At 52.7% G+C, this 21,666-nt stretch overlaps 1 protein-coding gene across 1 annotated transcript in view; it reads right to left on the bottom strand.

The window, feature by feature from the left end:
* Positions 1-4,566: 4,566 nt before the first annotated feature.
* The window catches only part of LOC127571324 (uncharacterized), a 39,013-nt gene continuing 21,913 nt past the window's right edge, over positions 4,567-21,666 (bottom strand). The window contains 3 exon segments of the mRNA XM_052017608.1: positions 4,567-7,190; positions 18,935-19,661; positions 19,663-19,780. Of these exon segments, the coding sequence (XP_051873568.1) occupies positions 4,714-7,190; positions 18,935-19,661; positions 19,663-19,780 (3,322 nt within the window). The 3' untranslated portion in view covers positions 4,567-4,713.

Genomic DNA, 21,666 nt, shown 5'->3' with positions numbered 1-21,666 from the left:
TTTCAACGTGTTTACCTTGCATAATTAGGATCCAAGGATCCCCAAAGTTGGCAGCATGGGTAAATAAGAGGCATACAGCCTTCATTAGCTGGGGCATTAATTACGGGAGCAGGGAGATTACAACATATTGGTGAGGTCACAGCTGGAGTGAAGTTTGCAGCTTTGGTTGCCAACATGAAAAAGGGTGTGTTGGACCTGGAGAAGTTGCGGAGGAAATTCACCGGGATGTTGGAGACACTCAACCTGCTGAGTTCCTCCAGCAGATTGTTTGTTGTTTCACCAGGATGTTGGCTGGGATGGACTGGGCTTGTTTTCCTTGGAGGAGAGGAGGCTGAGGGGAAATTGGCAGAGGTGTACAAAATTATAAGGAACATAGACAGGGTAGGTAATAGGAAACTTTTCCCCTGGCTAAAGTAGGTAAAATCAGGAGACACAAGGAGGACTGCAGATGCTGGAAATCTAGAGCACCACGAGATGCTGGAGGAACTCAGCAGGTCTATGAAGAGAAATGGACAGATGACGCTTTGGGTCAAGACCCTTCATCTGGACTGAAAATTAGAAGACATGGGTTTAGGACAAGAGGTTTAGAGGAGATCTGAGGAAGAATATACTTCATCCAGAACCCAGAACGGACTGCCTAAGTGGGCATAGTACTCTTCCCATGGTTGGGGCATCAAAAAAAAAGGGCATAGGTTTAACATGAGAGGAAGAAGTTTTAAAGGGCATTTAAGGGGACAGGTCTTTTTCTTTTTAAATAAAGTGGTTGATACATGGAACTCACTGCCAGAGGAGGTGGTGAATCAGATACATCACTACGTTTAAGAGACAGTTAGTGACTTTGGTGGCCAACTTTCACTGAGTCTTCCAACGTTTTCAGGCATCTGCAGTTTGTTGATTTTCAAGTTCTTTCAAAATGTAGTTAGTAGGGTGGATAAAGGAGAATGAATAGATGTCATGGATTTGGATTTGCGGTTGGCATTCAGTGAGGTACCACATCAAAGGTAACTGCTGAAGAGCTCAGGGCTTTGGGACAAGATACGAGGACAGAGAATTGGTTAACTAACAGAAAAGAGTTGGAACAACAAGTCACTTTCAAATTAGCCACTGGCAATGAGTGGGGCCTTAATCACGTACAATCTGTATGTAAAGGACATGTACAGCAGCCAGATATCCTGTTCAAAAGTTGAGGACACAGCTTTTGGGGAGGACACAATCTCCAAATGGACAGTGTAAACAAGCACAAGCTAGGCAGATGGTGTAACATGGGGAAATGCAAGGTTATCCTCTTTGGTTAGAACGTTTAAATGGAGAGACCACCACATGCTGCTGCACAGGGAGATATGGATGTCCCCACACAGGTGAGGATGTGATTATTACACCCCAGACCACTCAGCCCATCACGTCCATGGTGGAGCTACCAGAGCCACTCAACAGTTCCACCCCTTTGCCATAAGCCTTGCAAAGTATCTCACCACGTATTCATCCACTTCCTTCTTGAAGACCACAACTGAACCTGCCTCCACCACATCTGCAGGGAGTGTGGCCCACATTCAATCCGCATGCAGTGTGTTTCCTCATATAAAGTAATTCTCTTCCTTGTGCCTGTGACCTCTAGTCCTTGGTCTTCCACCAAAGGGAGCAGACTCCTACTATGTCTAGATGGATAGGGTAGTTAAGAAAGCTTATGGGAATGTTAGGTTTCATAAGTCGGGGGATCGAGTTTAAGAGCCGCGAGGTAATGATGCAGCTTTACAAAACTGGTTAGACCACACTTAAGAGTACTGCGTCCAGTTCTGGTTGCCTCATTATAGGAAGGATGTGGAAGCGTTGGAAGGGGTGCAGAGATATACCAGGATGCTGCCTGGTTTAGAGAGTATGCATTATGAGGAGAGACTAAGGGAGCTAGGGCTTTACTCTTTGGAGAAGAGGATGAGAGGAGACATCATAGAGGCGTACAAAATATTGAGAGGAATAGATAGACAGCCAGTGCCTCTTTCCCAGGGCACCAATGCTCAATACAAGACGGCATGGCTTTAAAGTAATAGGTGGGAAGTTCATAGGAGATATCAGAGGAAGGTTTTTTTTCACCCAGAGTGGTTGGGGCATGAAATGCACTGCCTGGGGTGTTGGAAGCAGGTACATTGGTCAAATTCAAGAGATTGTTAGATAAGCAAATGGAGACATTTAAAATAGAGGGATATGTGGGAGGAAGGGGTTAGATAGTTTCTAGGTGAGGTTTAAAGGTCGACACAACATTGTGGGCTGAAGGGCCTGTATTGTGCTGCACTGTTCTATGGTTCTATGACCCCCTCATCGTTTTGTATTACTGTCAGAGTCAGGTCTATTTTCACTGACATGTCATGACATTTGTCGTTTTGCGGCAGCAGTACAGTGGAAGACATAAAAATTACTTAAGTTACAAAAGTAAATAGAGCAAAAGAGGAATAACGAGGTAGTGTTCATGGACCGTTCAGAAATCTGATGGCAGAGGGGAAGAAGCTGTTCCTGAAACATCGAGTGTGGGTCTTCAGGCTCCTCTAAACTTCAGGGTCGGATCTTCTCAGCCTTCTCTCCTCTGAACAGCCACAGCCTCTCCTTGTAACTGAAGTCCCTCATCCCAGGAACCATTCTCACTAACCTCCAGACCCTCTCCAATGCCCTCACATCCTTCTTTGGAGGTGACCACAAGTGAACACAATATTCCAGTTACAGCAAGTAATCAGGAAGGAAATGAAACACTGGGTCTTTTTGAAAAGGGGTGGAATACAGATTAGGGAAAATTTGTGACATACGGAATGGAAACAGGCCCACAGAAACACCGAGTCCGTGCCAATCATCTACAACCCATTTACAGTAATTCTACATTTAACCTTTTTATAAGAAGTCCCACATTGCCATCTACTCCCCTCAAATTCTACTCCTCACCCACACACCAGGGGCAACTTACAGCGGCCAATTAACCTACAGACCCGCTCATCTCTGGGACGTGGGAGGAAACCCGTGCACCCAAGGGAAACCCATGCAAACTCCACACAGACAGCACCTAAAGTCCGGATTGAACCTGGGCCACAGGTGCTCAACCAGATGACCACACTAGATGGGTTTGGTCTTACTTTTAGACAGATGTACTTACGCTGGAGGCAGTTGGGATGGAGAGGGCATCCTGAGAGGAAAGGCCGAGTCTACCCTCAATGGAATTTAGAATGAGAGCAGACAAAACCCTTACATGGTTTGACCAGGTCGATATAGGGAGGTGTCCAGGCATCCAAACCCAGGGATAAAGGGGATCCAAGGAGGGGCCGACCATTCAGATAAGAAATTCCTTAAAGGGATGGTGAATCTGCAGACCAAGGACAAGTCTGAGGATATTCTTACAGCCGCCCACGTTGCCAATATAAACTGGACGTGGACTGTACCCCTCCATTCCCTGCCGGTTCTACATATCCCCTTACACATTTAATAAATATTGAGATACAAGAGGTTTGTTATCTCTACAGAAAGTGGGAATGAGGTAAAAGATCAACCACAATCTTACTAAATGGCAGAGTTGGCACAACCGACAAAATATGCCAGCCATGTCCCGTTAAGAATGAATGAGGGTGAAGTCCTGATGCAGGGTCTCAACCTGAACCATCCCTTTGCCTGCACGTGCCACCTGACCCACTGAGCTGCTCCAGCAGGTTTTTTGCTACAGATTCCAGAACCTGCAGTGCCGTATCGTCTCCTGAATTTAAAACCCCATCACAAAAAGCAGCAAGCAACGTGTAATTTTTCATTTGTTCAGTACCTTGCCGACAGAAAGCTGTAATAAAAACTGCTTAAAACTGTTTAAAAAAACTGGACTTTTATTTTCACTTTAAAATACACAGATAAAAAAACTACTATAGTTAAAAAATGATTAACAAATCTACTCAAAACACACATGGTGCAAATGTTCTGTGTATCCTACAACAGCTGGGAGCTACAAACATTCAACCCTGAGCAAGACCGTCTCTTTTCTAACCTGCCCCACTATTCCAACACACAAGCCCTCGGCCATGCTTACACCCATGGGTCATGAAGATGTAGGCCAAAAAAGGGGGCCCCCATTTGTGGGAAGACTGAGACACTCATAGCAACACACAAAGTGCTGGAGGAACTCAGCAGGTCAGGCAGCATCTGGGGAGATAATGGGACAGTCGACATTTCAGGTCGAGACCCTTCATCAGCTGAAAACATCGTCGGTCCCATTTCCCTCCATAGATGCTGCCAGACCCGCTGAGTTCCTCCAGCACCTGCAGTCTCCTGTGCCTACATGGACAACCTGGCCCATAGACTTCAGTTCTGATGAGGGCCCATTCCCCCATGATGACAGGGAGAGACCAGAGGGTCCATTCCACTGTGGTGACAGGGAGAGATCAGAGGGTCCATTCCCCCATGGTGACAGGGAGAGACCAGAGGGTCCATTCCACCGTGGTGACAGGGAGAGACCTCCCCAATGTTGCCCACACCCGACAAGCTCCGGCGCCTCTGCAAGGACCCACATCTGCCCTGGTGCCAACCCCTGGCCGGTCATGTCTGAAGCCAAGGAGCGAGAGGAAGGGGACCAACCGAGGGGGGCTTCTGCCCGGTGGCCGCTCTGGCCGGGCACTGACAGGCGGACCGGGTGGGTCCCCTGGGAGGATCCCCCTGGTGGACCGGGGTGGATACCCAGGGGTGGGTGCCCCCGGGTGCTCAGTCGCACAGACTGTCCTCCGAGTCGCTCTCGTTGTCGGCCTGGAGCTGCAGGGCGCCCACCGTCTGGTCCAGCTCCTGCTGCAGCTGCTCCAGCTCCTGCTCCGAGCCCTCCGAGCAGCAGCCCTCGGCCGCCGCCTCCTCGGCCTTGCCCGAGGCCGGCGAGGGCTCGTCCCGCGGCGGGGAGCCTCGGCCCCTCCGCCGGCGCTGCTGCAGGAAGGCGAGGGCGGCCTCCTGCACCAGCTGCCCGCAGTCGGCGGTGCCCAGCTCGGGCCCGTTCACGCTGACGTGCAGCAGGCTGTCGAGCAGCCCGGCCTCCTCGCCCCGGCCTCCCCGCAGCCGGGCCTCCAGCCTCCGCAGGGCGGCGAAGGCCCGGTCCCAGGGGCCGGGGCCCACCGGGGCCGAGAGGGAGGCCTCGGCCAGCGGCGCCAGGCCCGGGTAGGAGCCGTGGCCCAGCAGCCGGCGGAGGCACCACTCGGTGGCCGAGGCCCCTCCGTCGGCCGGGACCTCGTCCCTCCAGCCGGGCAGCTGCAGCCGGAGCCGGGCCCACTCGGCCTGCAGCCGGGCCTCGGCCTCCGGATCCCCGGGGTGGTAGTGAGCGGCCAAGGCCCCCACCTCGGCCTGGCCGTGGGCTGGGAAGGCAGCCGAGCCCGGCTCGGGCACCAGCAGCGGGTTGAAGACGGAGAAGGCGGCGAGCAGCGGCCCGGAGGCCCCGAAGCGGCGGCGCAGGTCGGCCGCCAGCCCGGCCGTGTAGGCCTCCAGCAGGCCGCTCAGCTCGGCCTCGTCCCCGGCCTCCAGCGCCGGTAGGCCGCAGCAGGCCAGGCGGCCCCCGGGCTCCAGGTCGGCCCGGAGCCGGGCCAAGGGGGCTCGGGAGGCGGCCGCCTCCTCCAGCCGCTGCAGGGCCTGGCGCAGGGCGGGCTCCAGGCCGGGCGGCTGGAGGCTTCCCCGGCGCCAGGCCCGGGACAGGCCGAGCAGCGAGGCCGAGGCCTCCCGCAGGATGTAGAGGGCCCCGGCGAAGCGCGGGTCGCCCAGCCGGCTCAGCAGGCCGCCGGCCGCCGCCTCGGCCTCGCCCGCCGCCGCCAGCGCCCGCAGCAGCGCCGGGTACTCGTGGTAGGCGCCCTCCACCGAGGCCTCGAGCGACAGGCGGCGGCGGCGGCAGGCCCGCCTCAGGCGGCGGAGCAGCGGCGGCCTCAGGCGGCGGCTGGGCTGCGAGGCCAGCCGGGCGCTCAGGTAGGCCTCGGCCAGGCCGGGCGAGCGCTCCAGCGCCTCCCACAGCTGCTGCAGCCAGGCCTCGACCCGGAGTAGGCGGCGGCAGCCCGGGGCGGCGGCCAGGAGTAGGCGGCGGCAGACCCACGGCAGGCCCAGGAGCACCGGGCTCCGCTCCCGCAGCCGGGCCGCCGCCGCCGGCATCACCTCGCCGCCGTCCGTCACCAGCCAGGCCAGGCGGCCGGCCGGCAACTCCAGGCGGCCCAGGGCGCGGCCGATCAGCGCCGCCAACTCCTCGGCCGAGTCCCAGGCCCGGCCGGTAACCGGGGCGGCCTCGGCGAACAGCAGCCCGCTCGCCACCTCCGCCGTGCCCGGCTCGACGAACTGGACGAAGACCAGCAGCGTGGCCTCGGCCCCCGGGCCCGCCCGCTCGCACCGGAGCCCGTAGGCGGCGGCCCGGCGCAGGCGGCCGAGTAGGCGGCGGCGGACGGCGCGGCCCAGCCCGCGGAACACTTCCTGCAGCGTGTCGGCCCGCCGGAAGTGCGTGGCGGCGCCGCCCGCCAGCCCCGCCTCCGCCAGCAGACGCAGGGCGGGGCGGAGCTTGGCGGTGGGCAGTCCCTCCCGCGCCAGCCAATAGGCGGCGAGGAAAAGGGCGCGAAGGGCGGCCGCCTCCTGGCGCTCCCGCTCGGCCATCTCCCGCGCCGACATGCGGCCCGCCAGCTCGGCGTGCACGGCGGCGGCGTGCTGCTGCGACTCGGCGTGTACCTGCAGCGCCGACTTCTTGTAGCGCACGGCCGGCGTCCCGTTGAAGACCTTGGTCTTGTTCTGCTTGTTGTGGGTGTCGTGGCGCCGGCACAGGTAGCAGAACATGCCCTGGCCCTCCTCGTACAGCAGCCAGTAGACGCCGGTGCGCTCGCAGTACGTCAGCTCCCGGTCCGACAGCCACTTGTGGACGAAGCGGTCGCCGCGCCGCGCCTCGGACACCGCCGCCGACGACGACGACGACGTCCGCTCGCAGCCGACGCGCGCGCACTTGTAGTGCGCGTGCACGCGCGGCGCCTCGTAGCCGGCGAAGACCTGGCGGAAGGCGCGCTCCAGCTCGGCCGGCGGCGGCGCGCCCGGGGTCGGGCTCGACGTCACCATCAGCTCCTCCTCCTCCCCCTCCTCCTCCTCCTCCTCCGGTCGTTGCGGGGCGACCGACGGCTCCTCCGGTCCTGCGGGGGGCGCTGCCGAGGGCGGTGACGTGGCGCCGGGGTCCGGCTCGGCGGAGTCTCGGAGAGGACAGAGGGGGGGGGGGGGGTCAGTGTGGGGGCTCCGTGGGTGGGGGGGGGGTCAGTGTGGGGGCTCCGTGGGTGGGGGGGGGGTCAGTGTGGGGGCTCCGTGGGTGGGGGGGGGGTCAGTGTGGGGGCTCCGTGGGTGGGGGGGGGGTCAGTGTGGGGGCTCCGTGGGGGGGGGGGTCAGTGTGGGGGCTCCGTGGGGGGGGGGGGGTCAGTGTGGGGGCTCCGTGGGGGGGGGGTCAGTGTGGGGGCTCCGTGGGGGGGGGGGTCAGGTCAATGTGGGGGCTCCGTGGGGGGGGGTCAGGTCAATGTGGGGGCTCCGTGGTGGGGGGGGTCAGGTCAATGTGGGGGCTCCGTGGGTGGGGGGGGGTCAGGTCAATGTGGGGGCTCCGTGGGTGGGGTGGGGGGGGGTCAGGTCAATGTGGGGGCTCCGTGGGTGGGGGGGGTCAGGTCAATGTGGGGGGTGGGTGGGGGGGGGGTCAGGTCAATGTGGGGGGTGGGTGGGGGGGGGGTCAGGTCAATGTGGGGGGTGGGTGGGGGGGGGGTCAGGTCAATGTGGGGGCTCCGTGGGTGGGGGGGGTCAGGTCAATGTGGGGGCTCCGTGGGTGGGGGGGGGGTCAGGTCAATGTGGGGGCTCCGTGGGTGGGGGGGGTCAGGTCAATGTGGGGGCTCCGTGGGGGGGGGGTCAGGTCAATGTGGGGGGGGGGGGTTCAGGTCAATGTGGGGGCTCCGTGGGTGGGGTGGGGTGGGGGGGGGGGTCAGGTCAATGTGGGGGCTCCGTGGGTGGGGGGGTCAGGTCAATGTGGGGGGTGGGTGGGGGGGGGTCAGGTCAATGTGGGTGCTCCGTGGGTGGGGGGGGGGCGTCAGGTCAATGTGGGTGCTCCGTGGGTGGGGGGGGCGTCAGGTCAATGTGGGTGCTCCATGGGTGGGGGGGGTCAGTGTGGGTGCTCCATGGGGGTGGGGTCGTCAGGGTGGGTGCTCCATGGGGAGGTTGGGGGGCCAGGCCAGCTACACATGGTGGGGCTGAGGTCCACCTCTTACATGGGATAGGGAATCTCCTGTCACTCTACAGCTCATCCCACGGTCACCCTGGTTTTACTCTATCAGGGACATCCCCTCCCCCCATCAGAGAAATCCCTCCCTCCTTCCTCAATCAGACATCCTCCCTCTGTCTCCCCCAATCAGAGACGTCCGTCCTTCATCCCCCAAAGACGTCCTGGCTGAAAAAAACAATTCCTCATCTCCCCTTTAATCCTTCAGCCAATCATGGACCTCTGATTTTTGAACTCTCTTCTGAGAGGCCAGGTCCTTTCCTATAATCTTCCACATTTCACTGAAATCTCCCTTTAGCCTCCTCTTTCCAAAGGAACAGTCCCAGCCTATCCAATCTCTTTTATAATTTTATAGTCCCACCAACCTCAAGCCTCCATGAAGCAGTAATCTTGGAGTGCATGCCCACAGATCCCCAAAGGTAGCAGGGCTGCAGATAAGGTACTAAGGTAAAGAAATAAATGAGCAGCAAGTTCATGCCACAGCCAGAAAACAAACTGGTCACCACACTACAGAAAGGATATTATAACATTCATGTGTAAAGGATGCTTTCATTTATTCAGTCATGGGATGTGACGAAAGGCCACATTTTGTGCCCCTCCCAGAGTCTTGCAGGGATATTTACGGGGGCAAGGTGTATTAGCACATGGAACAATACAACACAGGAACAGGTCCTTCAGCTCTGATGTCTGTGCTGTCCAACCTAATCCCATCTGCCTGCATGTTGACTATCCCTCCATTCCCTGTCCATTCATATCAGAATCAGATTTATCATCATTGACATATGTCGTGAAATTTGTTGTTTCCACCGATGTGCCTGTCTAAATGTCTCTTAAACATTGCTATTGTATCTGCTTCCACCACTTTCCCTGGCAGCGTGTTCCAGGCACCTACTACTCTGGGGAAAAGAAAACTTAACTCATAACTCTCCTTTAAACTTTCCCCGTCGCCTTAAAGCTATGCCCTCTAGTATTTGACATTTCCATCCTGGGACAAGCACTACCTGCCCCATCTATGCCTCTTATATCAGGCCTCCCCTCAGCCTCCAATGCTCCAGAGAAAACAACCCAAGTTTGTCTAACCTCCTTATAGCTAATACTCTCTAATCCAGGCAACATCCTGGTGAACCTCTTCTCACCAAAGCCTCCATATCCTTCCTGTCTGGATTAAACTCCATCAGCCATTTCTCCATCCATGTTTTCAACTTCTGTGCTGCTGAATCCTTTGACCACTTTCTTCACTCTCCAAACAGGGTGAACGTGAAGGATTTACCTCCCTTGGCAGAGAGGACAATAACAGGCATAGAATTAAGGTCATTGGTGGCACCACTACAGGAGGGTAGAGGCCTGGTACTTGTGGTAGGTGCAGAAACTCTACGCATTTAAGTAGCGCCTGCACAGGCACTTGCAAATCCTGAGAATGGGATTAGACTGCATGGCTTTTTTTGTCAGCATTGGATAGAATGGCCATAAATATCTATTAAACACAAGATGAAAGAACACAAGAAAATGAGCACGAACAGGCCACTCGGCCCCACAAGCCTACCCCACCATTCAATATGATCTCGGCTGATCTGCACCAGGTCTCATCTCATCTCTTCTGTGCCAGTCCCCCAAGCTCTTAATTCCCTGATCTTTCAAAAACTAATCTTTAATTAAGGGTACAGCCTCCACAACCTGGGGTAGCGAGTTCCAAAGATTCACCACGCTTTGCAAGAAGCAAGTGGTCTGTAGACTTCTGTGCCTGAGTGATATAAGCACTTGTCTAAATACTTCTCAAATGTTGTGAGTGCCTGTCTCCACCACCTTCTCAGGCAGTGTGTTCCACATTCCAACCATCCTGAGTGAAAAAGTTCTTACCCTTCATCCTAAACCTATACTTCCTAGTTTTAAACACCCCTGCTATGGGGAAAAATTTCCTGTTATCTTCCCTATCTATGCCCCTCTCAGTTTTGTAAACCTCCATGTCCTCCCCCTCAGCTTTCTCAGCTCCAAGGAAAACAAACACAGCCTATCCAGTCTCTCCTCATAATTGAAATGCTCCATCCCAGGCAACATCCTGGTGAATCTGCTCTGAACCTTCTCCAGTGTAAGCATGTCCTTCCTGTAGTGCGGCAACCAGAATTGTACACAGTATTCCGGCTCTCCCTAACCAATGTTTTATAAAGTTGTCCCTGTTATTATAGTGAAAAAGTACCCCATATACCTTCTTCAGCACCGTATCTACCTGTCCTGCCACCTTCAGGAATCCTTGGACTTTTATACCAAGATCCTTCTGTTCCTCACTGCTCACTTCGAGAGGGTTGAGAGCTTCAAGTTCCTAGAAGTGAACATCACCAGTAGCCTGTCCTGGTCCAACCCCGTAGACGCCATGGCCAAGGAAGCTCACCAGTATCTCTACTTCCTGCCCGTGAACACAAGAAACCACAGGGAGTTGTGGACACAGATCAGCACATCACGGAAACCAGCACCCCCCCCCCCCCCCCTCCATGGACTCTGTCTATACCTCGCTGCCTCGGTAAAGCAGCCAACATAATCAAGGACCCCATCCACCCCAAACATTCTCCCCTCCCATCACACAGAAGATACAAAAGCCTGAAAACACGTACCACCAGGATCAAGCACAGTTTCTATCCTACTGTTATAAGACTGAATGGTTCCCTAGAACAATAAGACGGACTCTTGACCTCACAATCTACCTTGTTATGACCTTGCGCCTTATTGTCTGTCTGCACTGCACTTTCTCTGTAGCTGTGACACTTTATTCCGCATTCTGTTATTGTTTTCCCTTCTACTACCTCAATGCACTGTGTAATGAATTAATCTGTATGAACAGTATGCAAGACAAGTTTTTCACTGTATCTCGGTACATGTGACAATAATAAACCAATCCCAAAGGGCCTGACCATTCACGAGTCCTCCCAAAGTGCATCACCTAGCACTTACCAAAGTTCCATTTTCCATTGTTCTACAAATCTTCCCGACTGATCGGTATCATCCTGCAGTTGACAACCCTCCTCCTCCCGATTAAAATTACCTCCAATTTTAGTGTTACTCACGAACTTACCAATCACACCTCCTATATTCACATCCAACATCTAGCTGTCAGGCCACTTTAGGATCTTGTGTGTTTCAAAGAAGTGAAAGTTACCTAGGATTACAACAGGATCTAGGTGAACTGGTAAAGTGTGCAAAGAGATGGCAGATGGACAAGTACGAGGTGTTGTATTTTGGTCAGTTAATGCAGAGCAGGACTTGTACAGTAAATGGCAGGGTCCTGGAGAGTGTGGTGGAACAGAGAGACCTAGGGGTCCTGGTACGTAGTTCCCTGAAAACAACGCGGCTAGACAGTGTAGTGATGGTGCTTGGCGTGCTTGCCCTCAACGGTCAGGGCAGTGTGAACAAGAGTTGGGACAAATGTTACTGCTGTACAAGGTGGTGTTGAGACTACATTTGGAGCATTGTGTGCAGTTCTGGTTGCCCAGTTATGGGAAGGATGTCCTTAAACCAGAAAGCATGCAGAATTGTTGAATTAGAATTGTTGGGGGGTGGGATCTGAACTGGAGAGACTGGCAAGAGGTGTTTGGCTCTCAAATAGAGAAAGCTGGTAGTAGGTACGATAGGCAGGTGATAGAGAAGGGACGTACTCAGACAGGTTTGAGATGTGTCTATTTTAACGCAAGGAGTATTGTGAACAAGGCGGATGAGCTTAAGAGCTTGGATCAATACTTGGAGCTATGATGTGGTGGCCATTACAGAGACTTGGATGGCTCAGGGACTGGAATGGTTGCTTCAAGTGCCGGGTTTTAGATGTTTCAGAAAGGACAGGGAGGAAGGCAAAAGAGTTGGGGGAGTGGCACTGTTGATCAGAGATAGTGTCACGGCTGCAGAAAAGGTGGACGTCGTGGAGGGACTATCTACGGAGTCTCTGTGGGTGGAGGTTAGGAACAGGAAGGGGTCAATAACTTTACTGGGTGTATTTTTATAGGCTGCCCAAATAGTAACAGGGATATTGAGGAGATAGGGAAGCAGATCCTAGAAAGGTGTGAGAATAACAGAGTTGTTGTGATGGGCGATTTTAATTTCCCAAACATCGATTGGCATCTCCAGACAGTGAGGGGTTTAGATGGGGTGGAGTTTGTTAGGTGTGTTCAGGAAGGATTCTTGACACAATATGTAGATAGGTCTACAAGAGGAGAGGCTGTGCTTGAATTAATATTGTGAAATGAACCTGGTCAGGTGTCAGATCTCTCAGTGGGTGAACATTTTGGTGATAGTGATGATAATTCTATCTCCTTTACGTTAGCACTGGAGAGAGATAGGAACAGACAGACTAGAAAGGCATTTACTTGGAGTCAAGGGAATTATGAGGCTCTCAGGCAGGAAATTGGAAGATTAAATTGGGAACAGATGTTCTCAGGGAAAAGTACAGAAGAAATGTGGCAAATATTTGGGGGATATTTGTGTGGAGTTCTGCATAGGCATGTACCAATGAGACAGGGGAGTCACGAGAGGATACAGGAACTGTGGTGTACAAAGGCTATAATAAATCTAGTCAAAAGGAAAAGAAAAGCTTACAAAAGGTACAGAGAGCTAGGTAATGTTAGAGATCTGAAAGAATATAAGGCTAATAGGAAGGAGCTGAAGAAGGAGATTAGGAGAGCCAGAAGGGGGCATGAGAAGGCCTTGACGGGCAGGATTAAGGAAAACCCCAAGGCATTCTACAAGTATGTGAAGAGTAAGAGGATGAGATGCGAAAGAATAGGGTCTATCAAGTGCAGCAATGGGAAAGTGTGTACGGATCCGGAAGAAATAGCGGAGGTACTTAATGAATACCGTACGTCAGTATTCAATACGGAAAAAGATCTGGGGGATTGTAGTGGGGACTTGAAGCAGGCTGAAAAGCTTGAGCATGTAGATATTAGGAAAGAGGAGGTGCTGAAACTTTTGGAAAGCATTAAGTTGGATAAGTCGCCGGGACCGGATGAGATGTACCCCAGGCTGCTGTGGGAGGTGAGGGAAGAGACTGCAGAGCCTCTGACGATGATCTTTGCATCGTCGATGGAGACGGGAGAGGTTCCGGAAGATTGGAGGGTTGCGGATGTTGTTCCCTTATTCAAGAAAGGGAGTAGGGATAGCCCAGTGAATTATAGACCAGTGAGTCTCACCTCAGTGGTTGGTAAGCTAATGAAGAAGATCCTGAGAGGCAGGATTTATGAACATTTGGAGAGGTATAATATGATTAGGGAATAGTCAGCATGGCTTTGTCAGGGCAGGTCCTGCCTTACGAGCCTGATTGAATTTTTTGAGGATGTGACTAAACACATCGATGAAGGGAGAGCAGTAGATGTAGTGTATATGGATTTCAGCAAGGCATTGAATAAGGCACCCCATGCAAGGCTTATTGAGAAAGTAAGGAGGCATGGGATCCAAGGGGACATTGCATTGTGGATCCAGAACTGGCTGGCCCACAGAAGGCAAAGAGTGGTTGTTGAAGGGTCATATTCTGAGTGGAGGTCGGTGACCAGTGGTGTACCTCAGGGATCTGTACTGGGACCCTTGCTCTTTGTGATTTTTATAAACGACCTGGATGAGGAAGTGGAGGGGTGGGTTAGTAAGTTTGTGGATAACACAAAGGTTGGGGGTGTTGTGGATAGTTTGGAGGGCTGTCAGAGGTTACAGAGGGATATAGATAGGATGCAAAGTTGGGCTGAGAAGTGGCAGATGCAGTTCAACCCAGATGTGTGAAGTGGTTCATTTTGGCAGGTCAAATATGATGGCAGAGTATAGTATTAATGGTAGGACTCCTTGGCAGTGTGGAGGATCAGAGGGATCTTGGGGTCCGAGTCCATAGGACGCTCAAAGCGGCTGCGCAGGTTGACTCTATGGTTAAGAAGGCATATGGTGTATTGTCTTTCATCAATCGGGAATTGAATTTAGGAGCCGAGAGGTATTGTACAGCTATATAGGTCCCTCGTAGACCCCACTTGGAGTACTGTGCTCTGGTTGGCTCACTACAGGGAGGATGTGGAAGCCATAGAGAGGGTTGCAGAGGATATTTACAAGGATGCTGCCCGGAATGCGGAGCATGCCTTATGAAAGCAGGTTGAGCGAACTCGGATTTTTCTCCTTGGAGCGACGGAGGATGAGGGGAGAGCTCATAGAGGTGTATAAGATGATGAGAGGCATCGATCGGGTGGATAGTCAGAGGCTTTTCCCAGGGCTGAAATGGTGGCCACAAGAGGACATCAGGTTAAGGTGCTGGGAGTAGGTACAGAGGAGATGTCAGGGGTAAGTTTTTTACTCAGAGAGTGGTGAGTGCGTGGAATGGGCTGCTGGAAACGGTGGTGGAGGCTGATACGATAGGGTCTTTCAAGAGACTGTTAGATAGGTACATGGAGCTGAGAAAAATAGAGGGCTATGGGTAAGCCTAGTAATTTCTAGGGTAGGGACATGTTCGGCACAGCCTTGTGGGCTGAAGGGCCTGAATTGTGCTGTAGTTTTTCTACGTTTCTAAAAGATTCACAAGGAACTTACCGTGGCTGGAAGGCTTGAGTTATAAGGAGAGACTGGAGAGGTTGGGGCTTTTCTCCCTGGAGCAGAGGTGGCTGAGGGGTGACCTTGTAGAGGTTTATAAAATCATGAGGGGTGTAGGTAAGGTGAATGGTCACAGTCTTTTCCCCAGGGTAGGGGAGTCTACAACTAGAGGGCACAGGTAAAAGATTTAAAGGGGGCCTGAATGGCAAGTTTTTCCACACATAGGGTAAGGTGAGTTATCTTTATGGTCACATGTATATCGAAACACACAGTGAAATGCATCTTTTGTGTAGAGTGTTCTGGGGGGCAGCCCGCAAGTGTCGCCACGCTTCCGGCGCCAACATAGCGTGCCCACAGCTTCCTAACCCGTACATCTTTGGAATGTGGGAGGAAACCGGAGCACCCAGAGGAAACCCACGCAGACGCGGGGAGAACGTAGAAACTCCTTACAGACAGCGGCCGGAATTGAACCCGGGTCACTGGCGCTGTAATAGCGTTACACTAACCACTACACTACGGTGTTGGCCTCAAATGCTTTCTGTAGGATTGAATTGTACAGGTTCACCACTCGCTGAGTGGAGACATTTCTCCTCTTCATAGTCTGATCCTTTGACCACAACTCCTGGTCCTGGACTGGGTATAAGGAACAAACTGCCAGAGGAAGTGGTAGAGGCAGGTACAATTACAATGTTTAAAAGACATTTAGACAAGTACATGGATAGGAAAGGTTTGGAGGGATGTAGGCCAAATGCAGGCAAATGGGACCAGCTTTGATAGACATCTTAACCAGCATGGATGAGTTGGGCTGAAGGGCCTATTTCCATGCTGTATGACTATGTGACTGGGATTGTGCTGTCACAGGAGTTTGCAGGAGGGAACTGGAGAAACAACGGAAGGGGAAATGTTTGCAGGGCTGTGAGGGCAACCGATTGAATAACCCTTTCACAGCGATACTAAAGCAGAGCAGTTACACTCCAGGGACCTGAATTCTAATCCTGCATAGCAATTGGGGAATTTAAATACAGTTAAAATGAATTGAAAGCTGTGACATGAAACTATTGGCTTAGAGACGTAGAAAACCTACAGCACAAAGGCCCTTCAGCCCACAAAGCTGTGCCGAACATGTCCCTACTTTAGAAATTACTAGGCTTACCCATAGCCCTCTATTTTTCTAAACTCCATGTACCTATCCAACAGTCTCTTAAAAGACCCTATCGTATCCGCCTCCACCACCGTTGCCAGCAGCCCATTCCACACACTCACCACTCTGAGTAAAAAACTTACCCCTGACATCTCCTCTATACCTTCTCCCCAGCACCTTAAACCTGTGTCCTCTTGTGGCCACCATTTCAGCCCTGGGGAAAAGCCTCTGACTACCCGATCAATGCCTCTCATCATCTTACACACCTCTATCAGGTCACCCCTCATCCTCCATCGCTACAAGATTTGTTGTATATTTTTAGGCTTCTGGAAAATATTTGGATTATTGGAGAAATGAGACTGGAAAGGGTGGGCCCAACATTTAGATCAGCCATAATATTTTGCATTGAGGAGCATTCATTTGTTTCTTTAGAGCTGACACTGGCTAGATGGGCAGAATGGCCTCCCTCTATGGTGCAGTGACAACTGAGGCAGCGGTGGGTCACATCAAAGCACTCGGGAGGTTGAGAGGAAGGGGGTGACAGAAGACTGTCTGCAATGGTGAGACAGAATTACTGGAGCAATCACAGGAGGAGGGCTGGTTGGCTGAAGGCGAGCCCGAAAGCAGAATGAGGGGGAGAAACACATCCACATTCCAGGAGATATTGGGAGATGGCAACAGGGTTTGTTCAAAAATACAGATTTTGAGGGAGGGGAGGAGGTTTAAACAAAGAAAATAGGAGCAGGAGTAGGCCACTCAGCCCCTCAAACCTGTCCCACTACTGCCCCAGGCCTCAACTCGAGTGCCAGTTCCCCATAACCTTCAATTCCTCAATCTTGCAAAAATATGTCCACCTCCACAACCCTCTGGTGCAGAGAACATAGAACACTACAGCATAGTACAGGCCCTTTGGCCCACAATGTTGTGCCGACATTTTATCCTGCTCTAAGATCTAACCCTTCCCTTTCACATAGCCCTCCATTTCTCTATCATTCATGTCTAAGAGTCTCTTAAATGTCCCTAATGTATCTGCCCCCACAGCGTTCCACGCACCCACCACTCTCTGTGTAAAAAAACTTACCCCTGACATCCCCCTTATATCTTCCTCCAATCACCTTAAAATTATGTCCCCTCGTGTTAGCCATTGTCGCCCTGGGGAAAAGTCTCTGACCGTCCACTCGATCTATGCCTCTTATCATCTTGTACACCTCTATCAAGTCACCTCTCATCCTCCTTCTCTCCAAAGAGAAAAGCCCCAGTTCACTCAACCTATCCTCATAAGACATGCTCTCCAATCCAGGCAGCATCCTGGTAAATCTCCTCTGCACCTTCTCTAAAGCTTCCACACCCTTCCTATAATGAGGCGACCAGAACTGAACACAATACTCCAAGTGTGGTCGAACCAGAGTTCTATTGAGCTGCAACATTACCTCGTGGACCTTGAACTCAATACTTCGACTAATGAAGGCCAACAAACCATACACCTTCTTAACAACCCTATCGACCTGCACAGCATCCTTGATAGAGGGATGCTCCACACTGCTAAGAGTCCTGCCATTAATCTTGCACTCTGCCTTCAAATTCAATCTTCCAAAGTCGGGACCAGATGAGCTGTACCCCAGGCTACTGTGGGAGAAGGGAGGAGATGGCAGAGCCTCTGGCGATGATTTTTTTCAGCACAATTCAGGCCCTTCAGCCCACAAAGCTATGCCAAACATGTCCCTACCCTAAGAAATTACTAGGCTTACCCATAGCCCTCTATTTTACTCAGCTCCATGTACCTATCTGACAGTCTTTTTGAAAGACCCTATCGTATCCGCTTCCACCACCGTTTCTGGCAGCCCATTTTGCATCATCAATGGGGATGGGAGAGGTTCCGGAGGGTCATGGATGTTGTTCCCTTATTCAAGAAAGGGAGTAGAGATAGCCCAGGAAATTATAGACCAGTGAGTCTTACTTCAGTTGTTAGTAAGTTGATGGAGAAGATCCTGAGAGGCAGGATTTATGAACATTTGGAGAGGTATAATATGATTAGGAATAGTCAGCATGGCTTTGTCAAGGGCAGGTCCTGCCTTACGAGCCTGATTGTATTTTTTTGAGGATGTGACTAAACACATCGATGAAGGGAGAGCAGTAGATGTAGTGTATATGGATTTCAGCAAGGCATTTGATAAGCTACCCTTTTCTCCTTGGAGCGACGGAGGATGAGGGGGGACCAGATAGAGGTGTATAAGATGATGAGAGGCACCGATCGTGTGGATAATCAGAGGCTTTTTCCCTGGGCTGAAATGGTTGCCACAAGAGGACACAGGTTTAAGGTGCTGGGGAGTAGGTATAGAGGAGATGTCGGGTAAGTTTTTTACTCAGAGAGTGGTGAGTGCGTGGAATGGGCTGCCGGCAACGGTGGTGGAGGTGGATACGATAGGGTCTTTTAAGAGACTTTTGGATGGGTACATGGAGCTGAGAAAAACAGAGGGCTATGGGTAAGCCTAGTAATTTCTAAAGTAGGAACAAGTTCGGCACAGCTTTGTGGGCCGAAGGTTTTCTATGTTCTATGTATCACTTCACACTTTTCCCGGTTGAACTCCATCTGCCACTTCTCAGCCCAGTTCTGCATCCTATCAATGTCCTGTTGTAACCTACAGCAACCTTCTACTCCAGAGACTCGTCACCCTCTGCAAAAATGAATTTCTAAGCATCTCAATTTTAAATGACTGCCCCCTTTTAACAACATCCACTCCCATTTGAGATTTTCCCACCAGCAGAAACATCTCGCTATCTGCCCGGTCATGCTCCCTCAGGATCAGAGGTGTCTTAATTTGTCATCAATATGGAAGGAATTTCAGAGCTTAAATCCTGGAGGAGCACAGATTGAGGCAGGGAATGAACCGGTTCCGACCAGAGAGAGGGGTGGGGTTGGGCCAGTTCCCCTCGCACCTTGCCTGGCCCAGCCCTCAGATCCCAACCCGCTCCCTCCCCACCACCAGCCCCCGGGGATTGCGGATACTCACGGCCGCACACACTGCAGGCGAACTTCCTCCTCTTGGCTGCCCCAAAGTTGCCGCCGGAATCGACAGGGTCCCCGTAGGCTCCTATGGTCACTGTCAGGCCGACGGGAGGCTGCTCGTCCAGACTGCCCCCCTCCGGTTGGTCAGAGGCAGGGAGCAGGCTCTCGCTGCCCTGCGGAGGGAGCCCCTCGGGCTTCTCCACCTCCTGGGGCTCCCCCGGGCCCCTGCACTCGGCGGAGGCTCCAGAGGGCAGCGCGCCGCTGGCGTGGGAGTACAGGTGGTCCCGGAGACTGCCCCTGGCGGCAAACCTCTCCCCGCAGTAGTGGCACGAGTAGAGTTTGTGGGACTTGCCCCGCTTGAAGTTGAGGCCAGGCACCTGCAGCCCGCCCGAGAGTAGACCCCGGGACGCTGCCGGCGGGAAGCTCTGACCACTGTCCTCTGTCCCCGCCACCGATTCCTGGCCGATGGGAGGGCGGGCATACCGGTGCTCAGGGATGTTGGTGGCCGCTCCCAGGGATGCCTGGCAGGGCTGCTCCAAGGTCTGGGCAGCCGCCCCGCTCCGGCCTCCGGGCGGCTGCAGGTCCCTCACTTGCAGCTTCTGCGAGCCTGAGATCTGGATGCCGTAGAGGTTGGGTGACTGCAAGGGCAGCACCTCGTGGTGCTGGGCAAACACCTGCCCCCCATGGCCCGGGTCGTGCACCAGGTTGTAGGCGTGCAGGAAGCGGATGCCCTTCCTCCAGGCGGTTGGGATCCACGGGCTGCTTTGGCCCTTTGCCTGTGTACATGAGGTGCAGCAAGTAGCTGAAGATGTCTGGCTGGATGTCCACTGGCTGCACCTTGATGTAGTCGCTGTCGGGAAGAGAGAGGGAGAGGTCAAAACCCATGCGCAGTGCTCCCACAGAAACTTGAAATTACTGGCACACACATTCCCCCAGTAGCCTGGCCTCAGGTTCAGGATTCCTGTATTGACAGGTGACCCTGGGACCAAGCCCCACTGAAGACGCTCAAACCCGTAATCTAGGTTGACAGAGCAGGACAGTACAGAGGAGGCAAAAACAGAAAATGTACAGTTTTGTTCACCCTATTATAGGAAAGACATGGTTAAACTGGAAAGAGTCCAGAAAAGATATAAAGACGTTGCCAGGACTCGAGGGCCTGAGTTACAGGGAGAGGTCGGCCAGGCTAGGTCTTTATTCCTTGGAACGTAGGAGATTGAGGGGGGACCTTACAGAAGTGTTTAAAATTATGAGAGGCATAGATAAGATGGACGGTAACAGTCTTTTCCCCAGGGTAGGGGAGTCCAAAGCTAGGGGATTTAGGGTGAGAGGGGAAAGATTTAGAAGGGACCTGAGGGGCAACTTTTTCACACAGAGGGTGGTGAGTGTATGGAACGAGCTGCCAGAGGAAGTGGGTGAGGCAGGTACAACAGTGTCATTTAAGAAGCACTTGGGTAGGTACATGGAGGGGTGGGGCTTGGAGGGATATGGGCCGAACTCAGTAAACTGGGACTAGCTGGTTGGGCACTATGGTCAGCATGGACTAGTTGGGCTGAATAGCCTGTATAGGACACTACAGCACAGTACAGGCCCTTCGGCCCACAATGTTGTGCCGACATTTTATCCTGCTTCAAGATTTATCTAACCCTTCCCTCCCACATAGCTCCCTATTTTTTTTTATCATTCATGAGTCTATCTAAGAGTCTCTTAAATGTCCCTAATGTATCTGCCCCCACAGCCTCTGCTGGCAGTGCGTTCCACGCACCCACCACTCTCTGTGTAAAAAACTTACCCCTGACATCCCCCTTATACCTTCCTCCAATCACCTTAAAATTATGTCCCTTTGTGTTAGCCATTGTCGCCCTGGGAAAAAGTCTTTGACTGTCCACTCGATCTATGCCTCTTATCATCTTGTACACCTCTATCAAGTCACCTCTCATCCTCCTTCTCTCCAAAGAGAAAAGCCCCAGCTCACTCAACCTATCCTCATAAGACATGCTCTCCAATCCAGGCAACATCCTGGTAAATCTCCTCTGCACCCTCTCTAAAGCTCCCACATCCTTCCCATAATGAGGCAACCAGAACTGAACACAATACTCCAAGTGTGGTCTGACCAGAGTTCTACAGAACTGCAACGTCACGTCGCTGCTCTTGAACTCAATACACTGACTAATGAAGGCCAACACTCCATACGCTTTCTTGACAACCCTATCGACCTGCACGGCAACCTTGAGGGATCTATGGACCTGGACTCCAAGATCCCTCTGTTCCTCCACACTGCTAAGAGTCCTGCCATTAACCTTGTATTCAGCCTTCAAATTCGATCTCCCTAAGTGTATCACTTCACACTTATCCGGGTTGAACTCCATCTGCCACTTCTCAGCCCAGCTCTGCATCCTATCAATATCCTGTTGTAATCTACAGCAACCTCCTACAGCATCCATAACACCACCAACCTTTGTATCCGTGCTGTATTGCTCTATGACTTTAAAATGGTGGAAGTACTCACCAAGTAAGTCAGCATCTAAGAGAGGAGCAGGGCCACATACCCCACTGAAAGTGGCAATCCAAGTAGGTTGAGTGGTAAAGAAGGCATATGGCATCTTACCTTCATTGCTAGGGGCATAGTCAGGAAGTCACATTGCAGTTGGATAAAACTTTGGCTGCACTTAGAGAACTTTGTGCAGTTCTGGTCGCCCCATTACAGGAAGGACATGGAGGCTTTGGAGAGGGTGCAGT

The sequence above is a fragment of the Pristis pectinata genome, chromosome 1, assembly GCF_009764475.1.
Source record: "Pristis pectinata isolate sPriPec2 chromosome 1, sPriPec2.1.pri, whole genome shotgun sequence".
Lineage (NCBI taxonomy): Eukaryota > Metazoa > Chordata > Chondrichthyes > Rhinopristiformes > Pristidae > Pristis > Pristis pectinata.
Note: the sequence above shows the minus strand (reverse complement) of the source record. Positions and strands in the feature narration are given on the sequence as shown.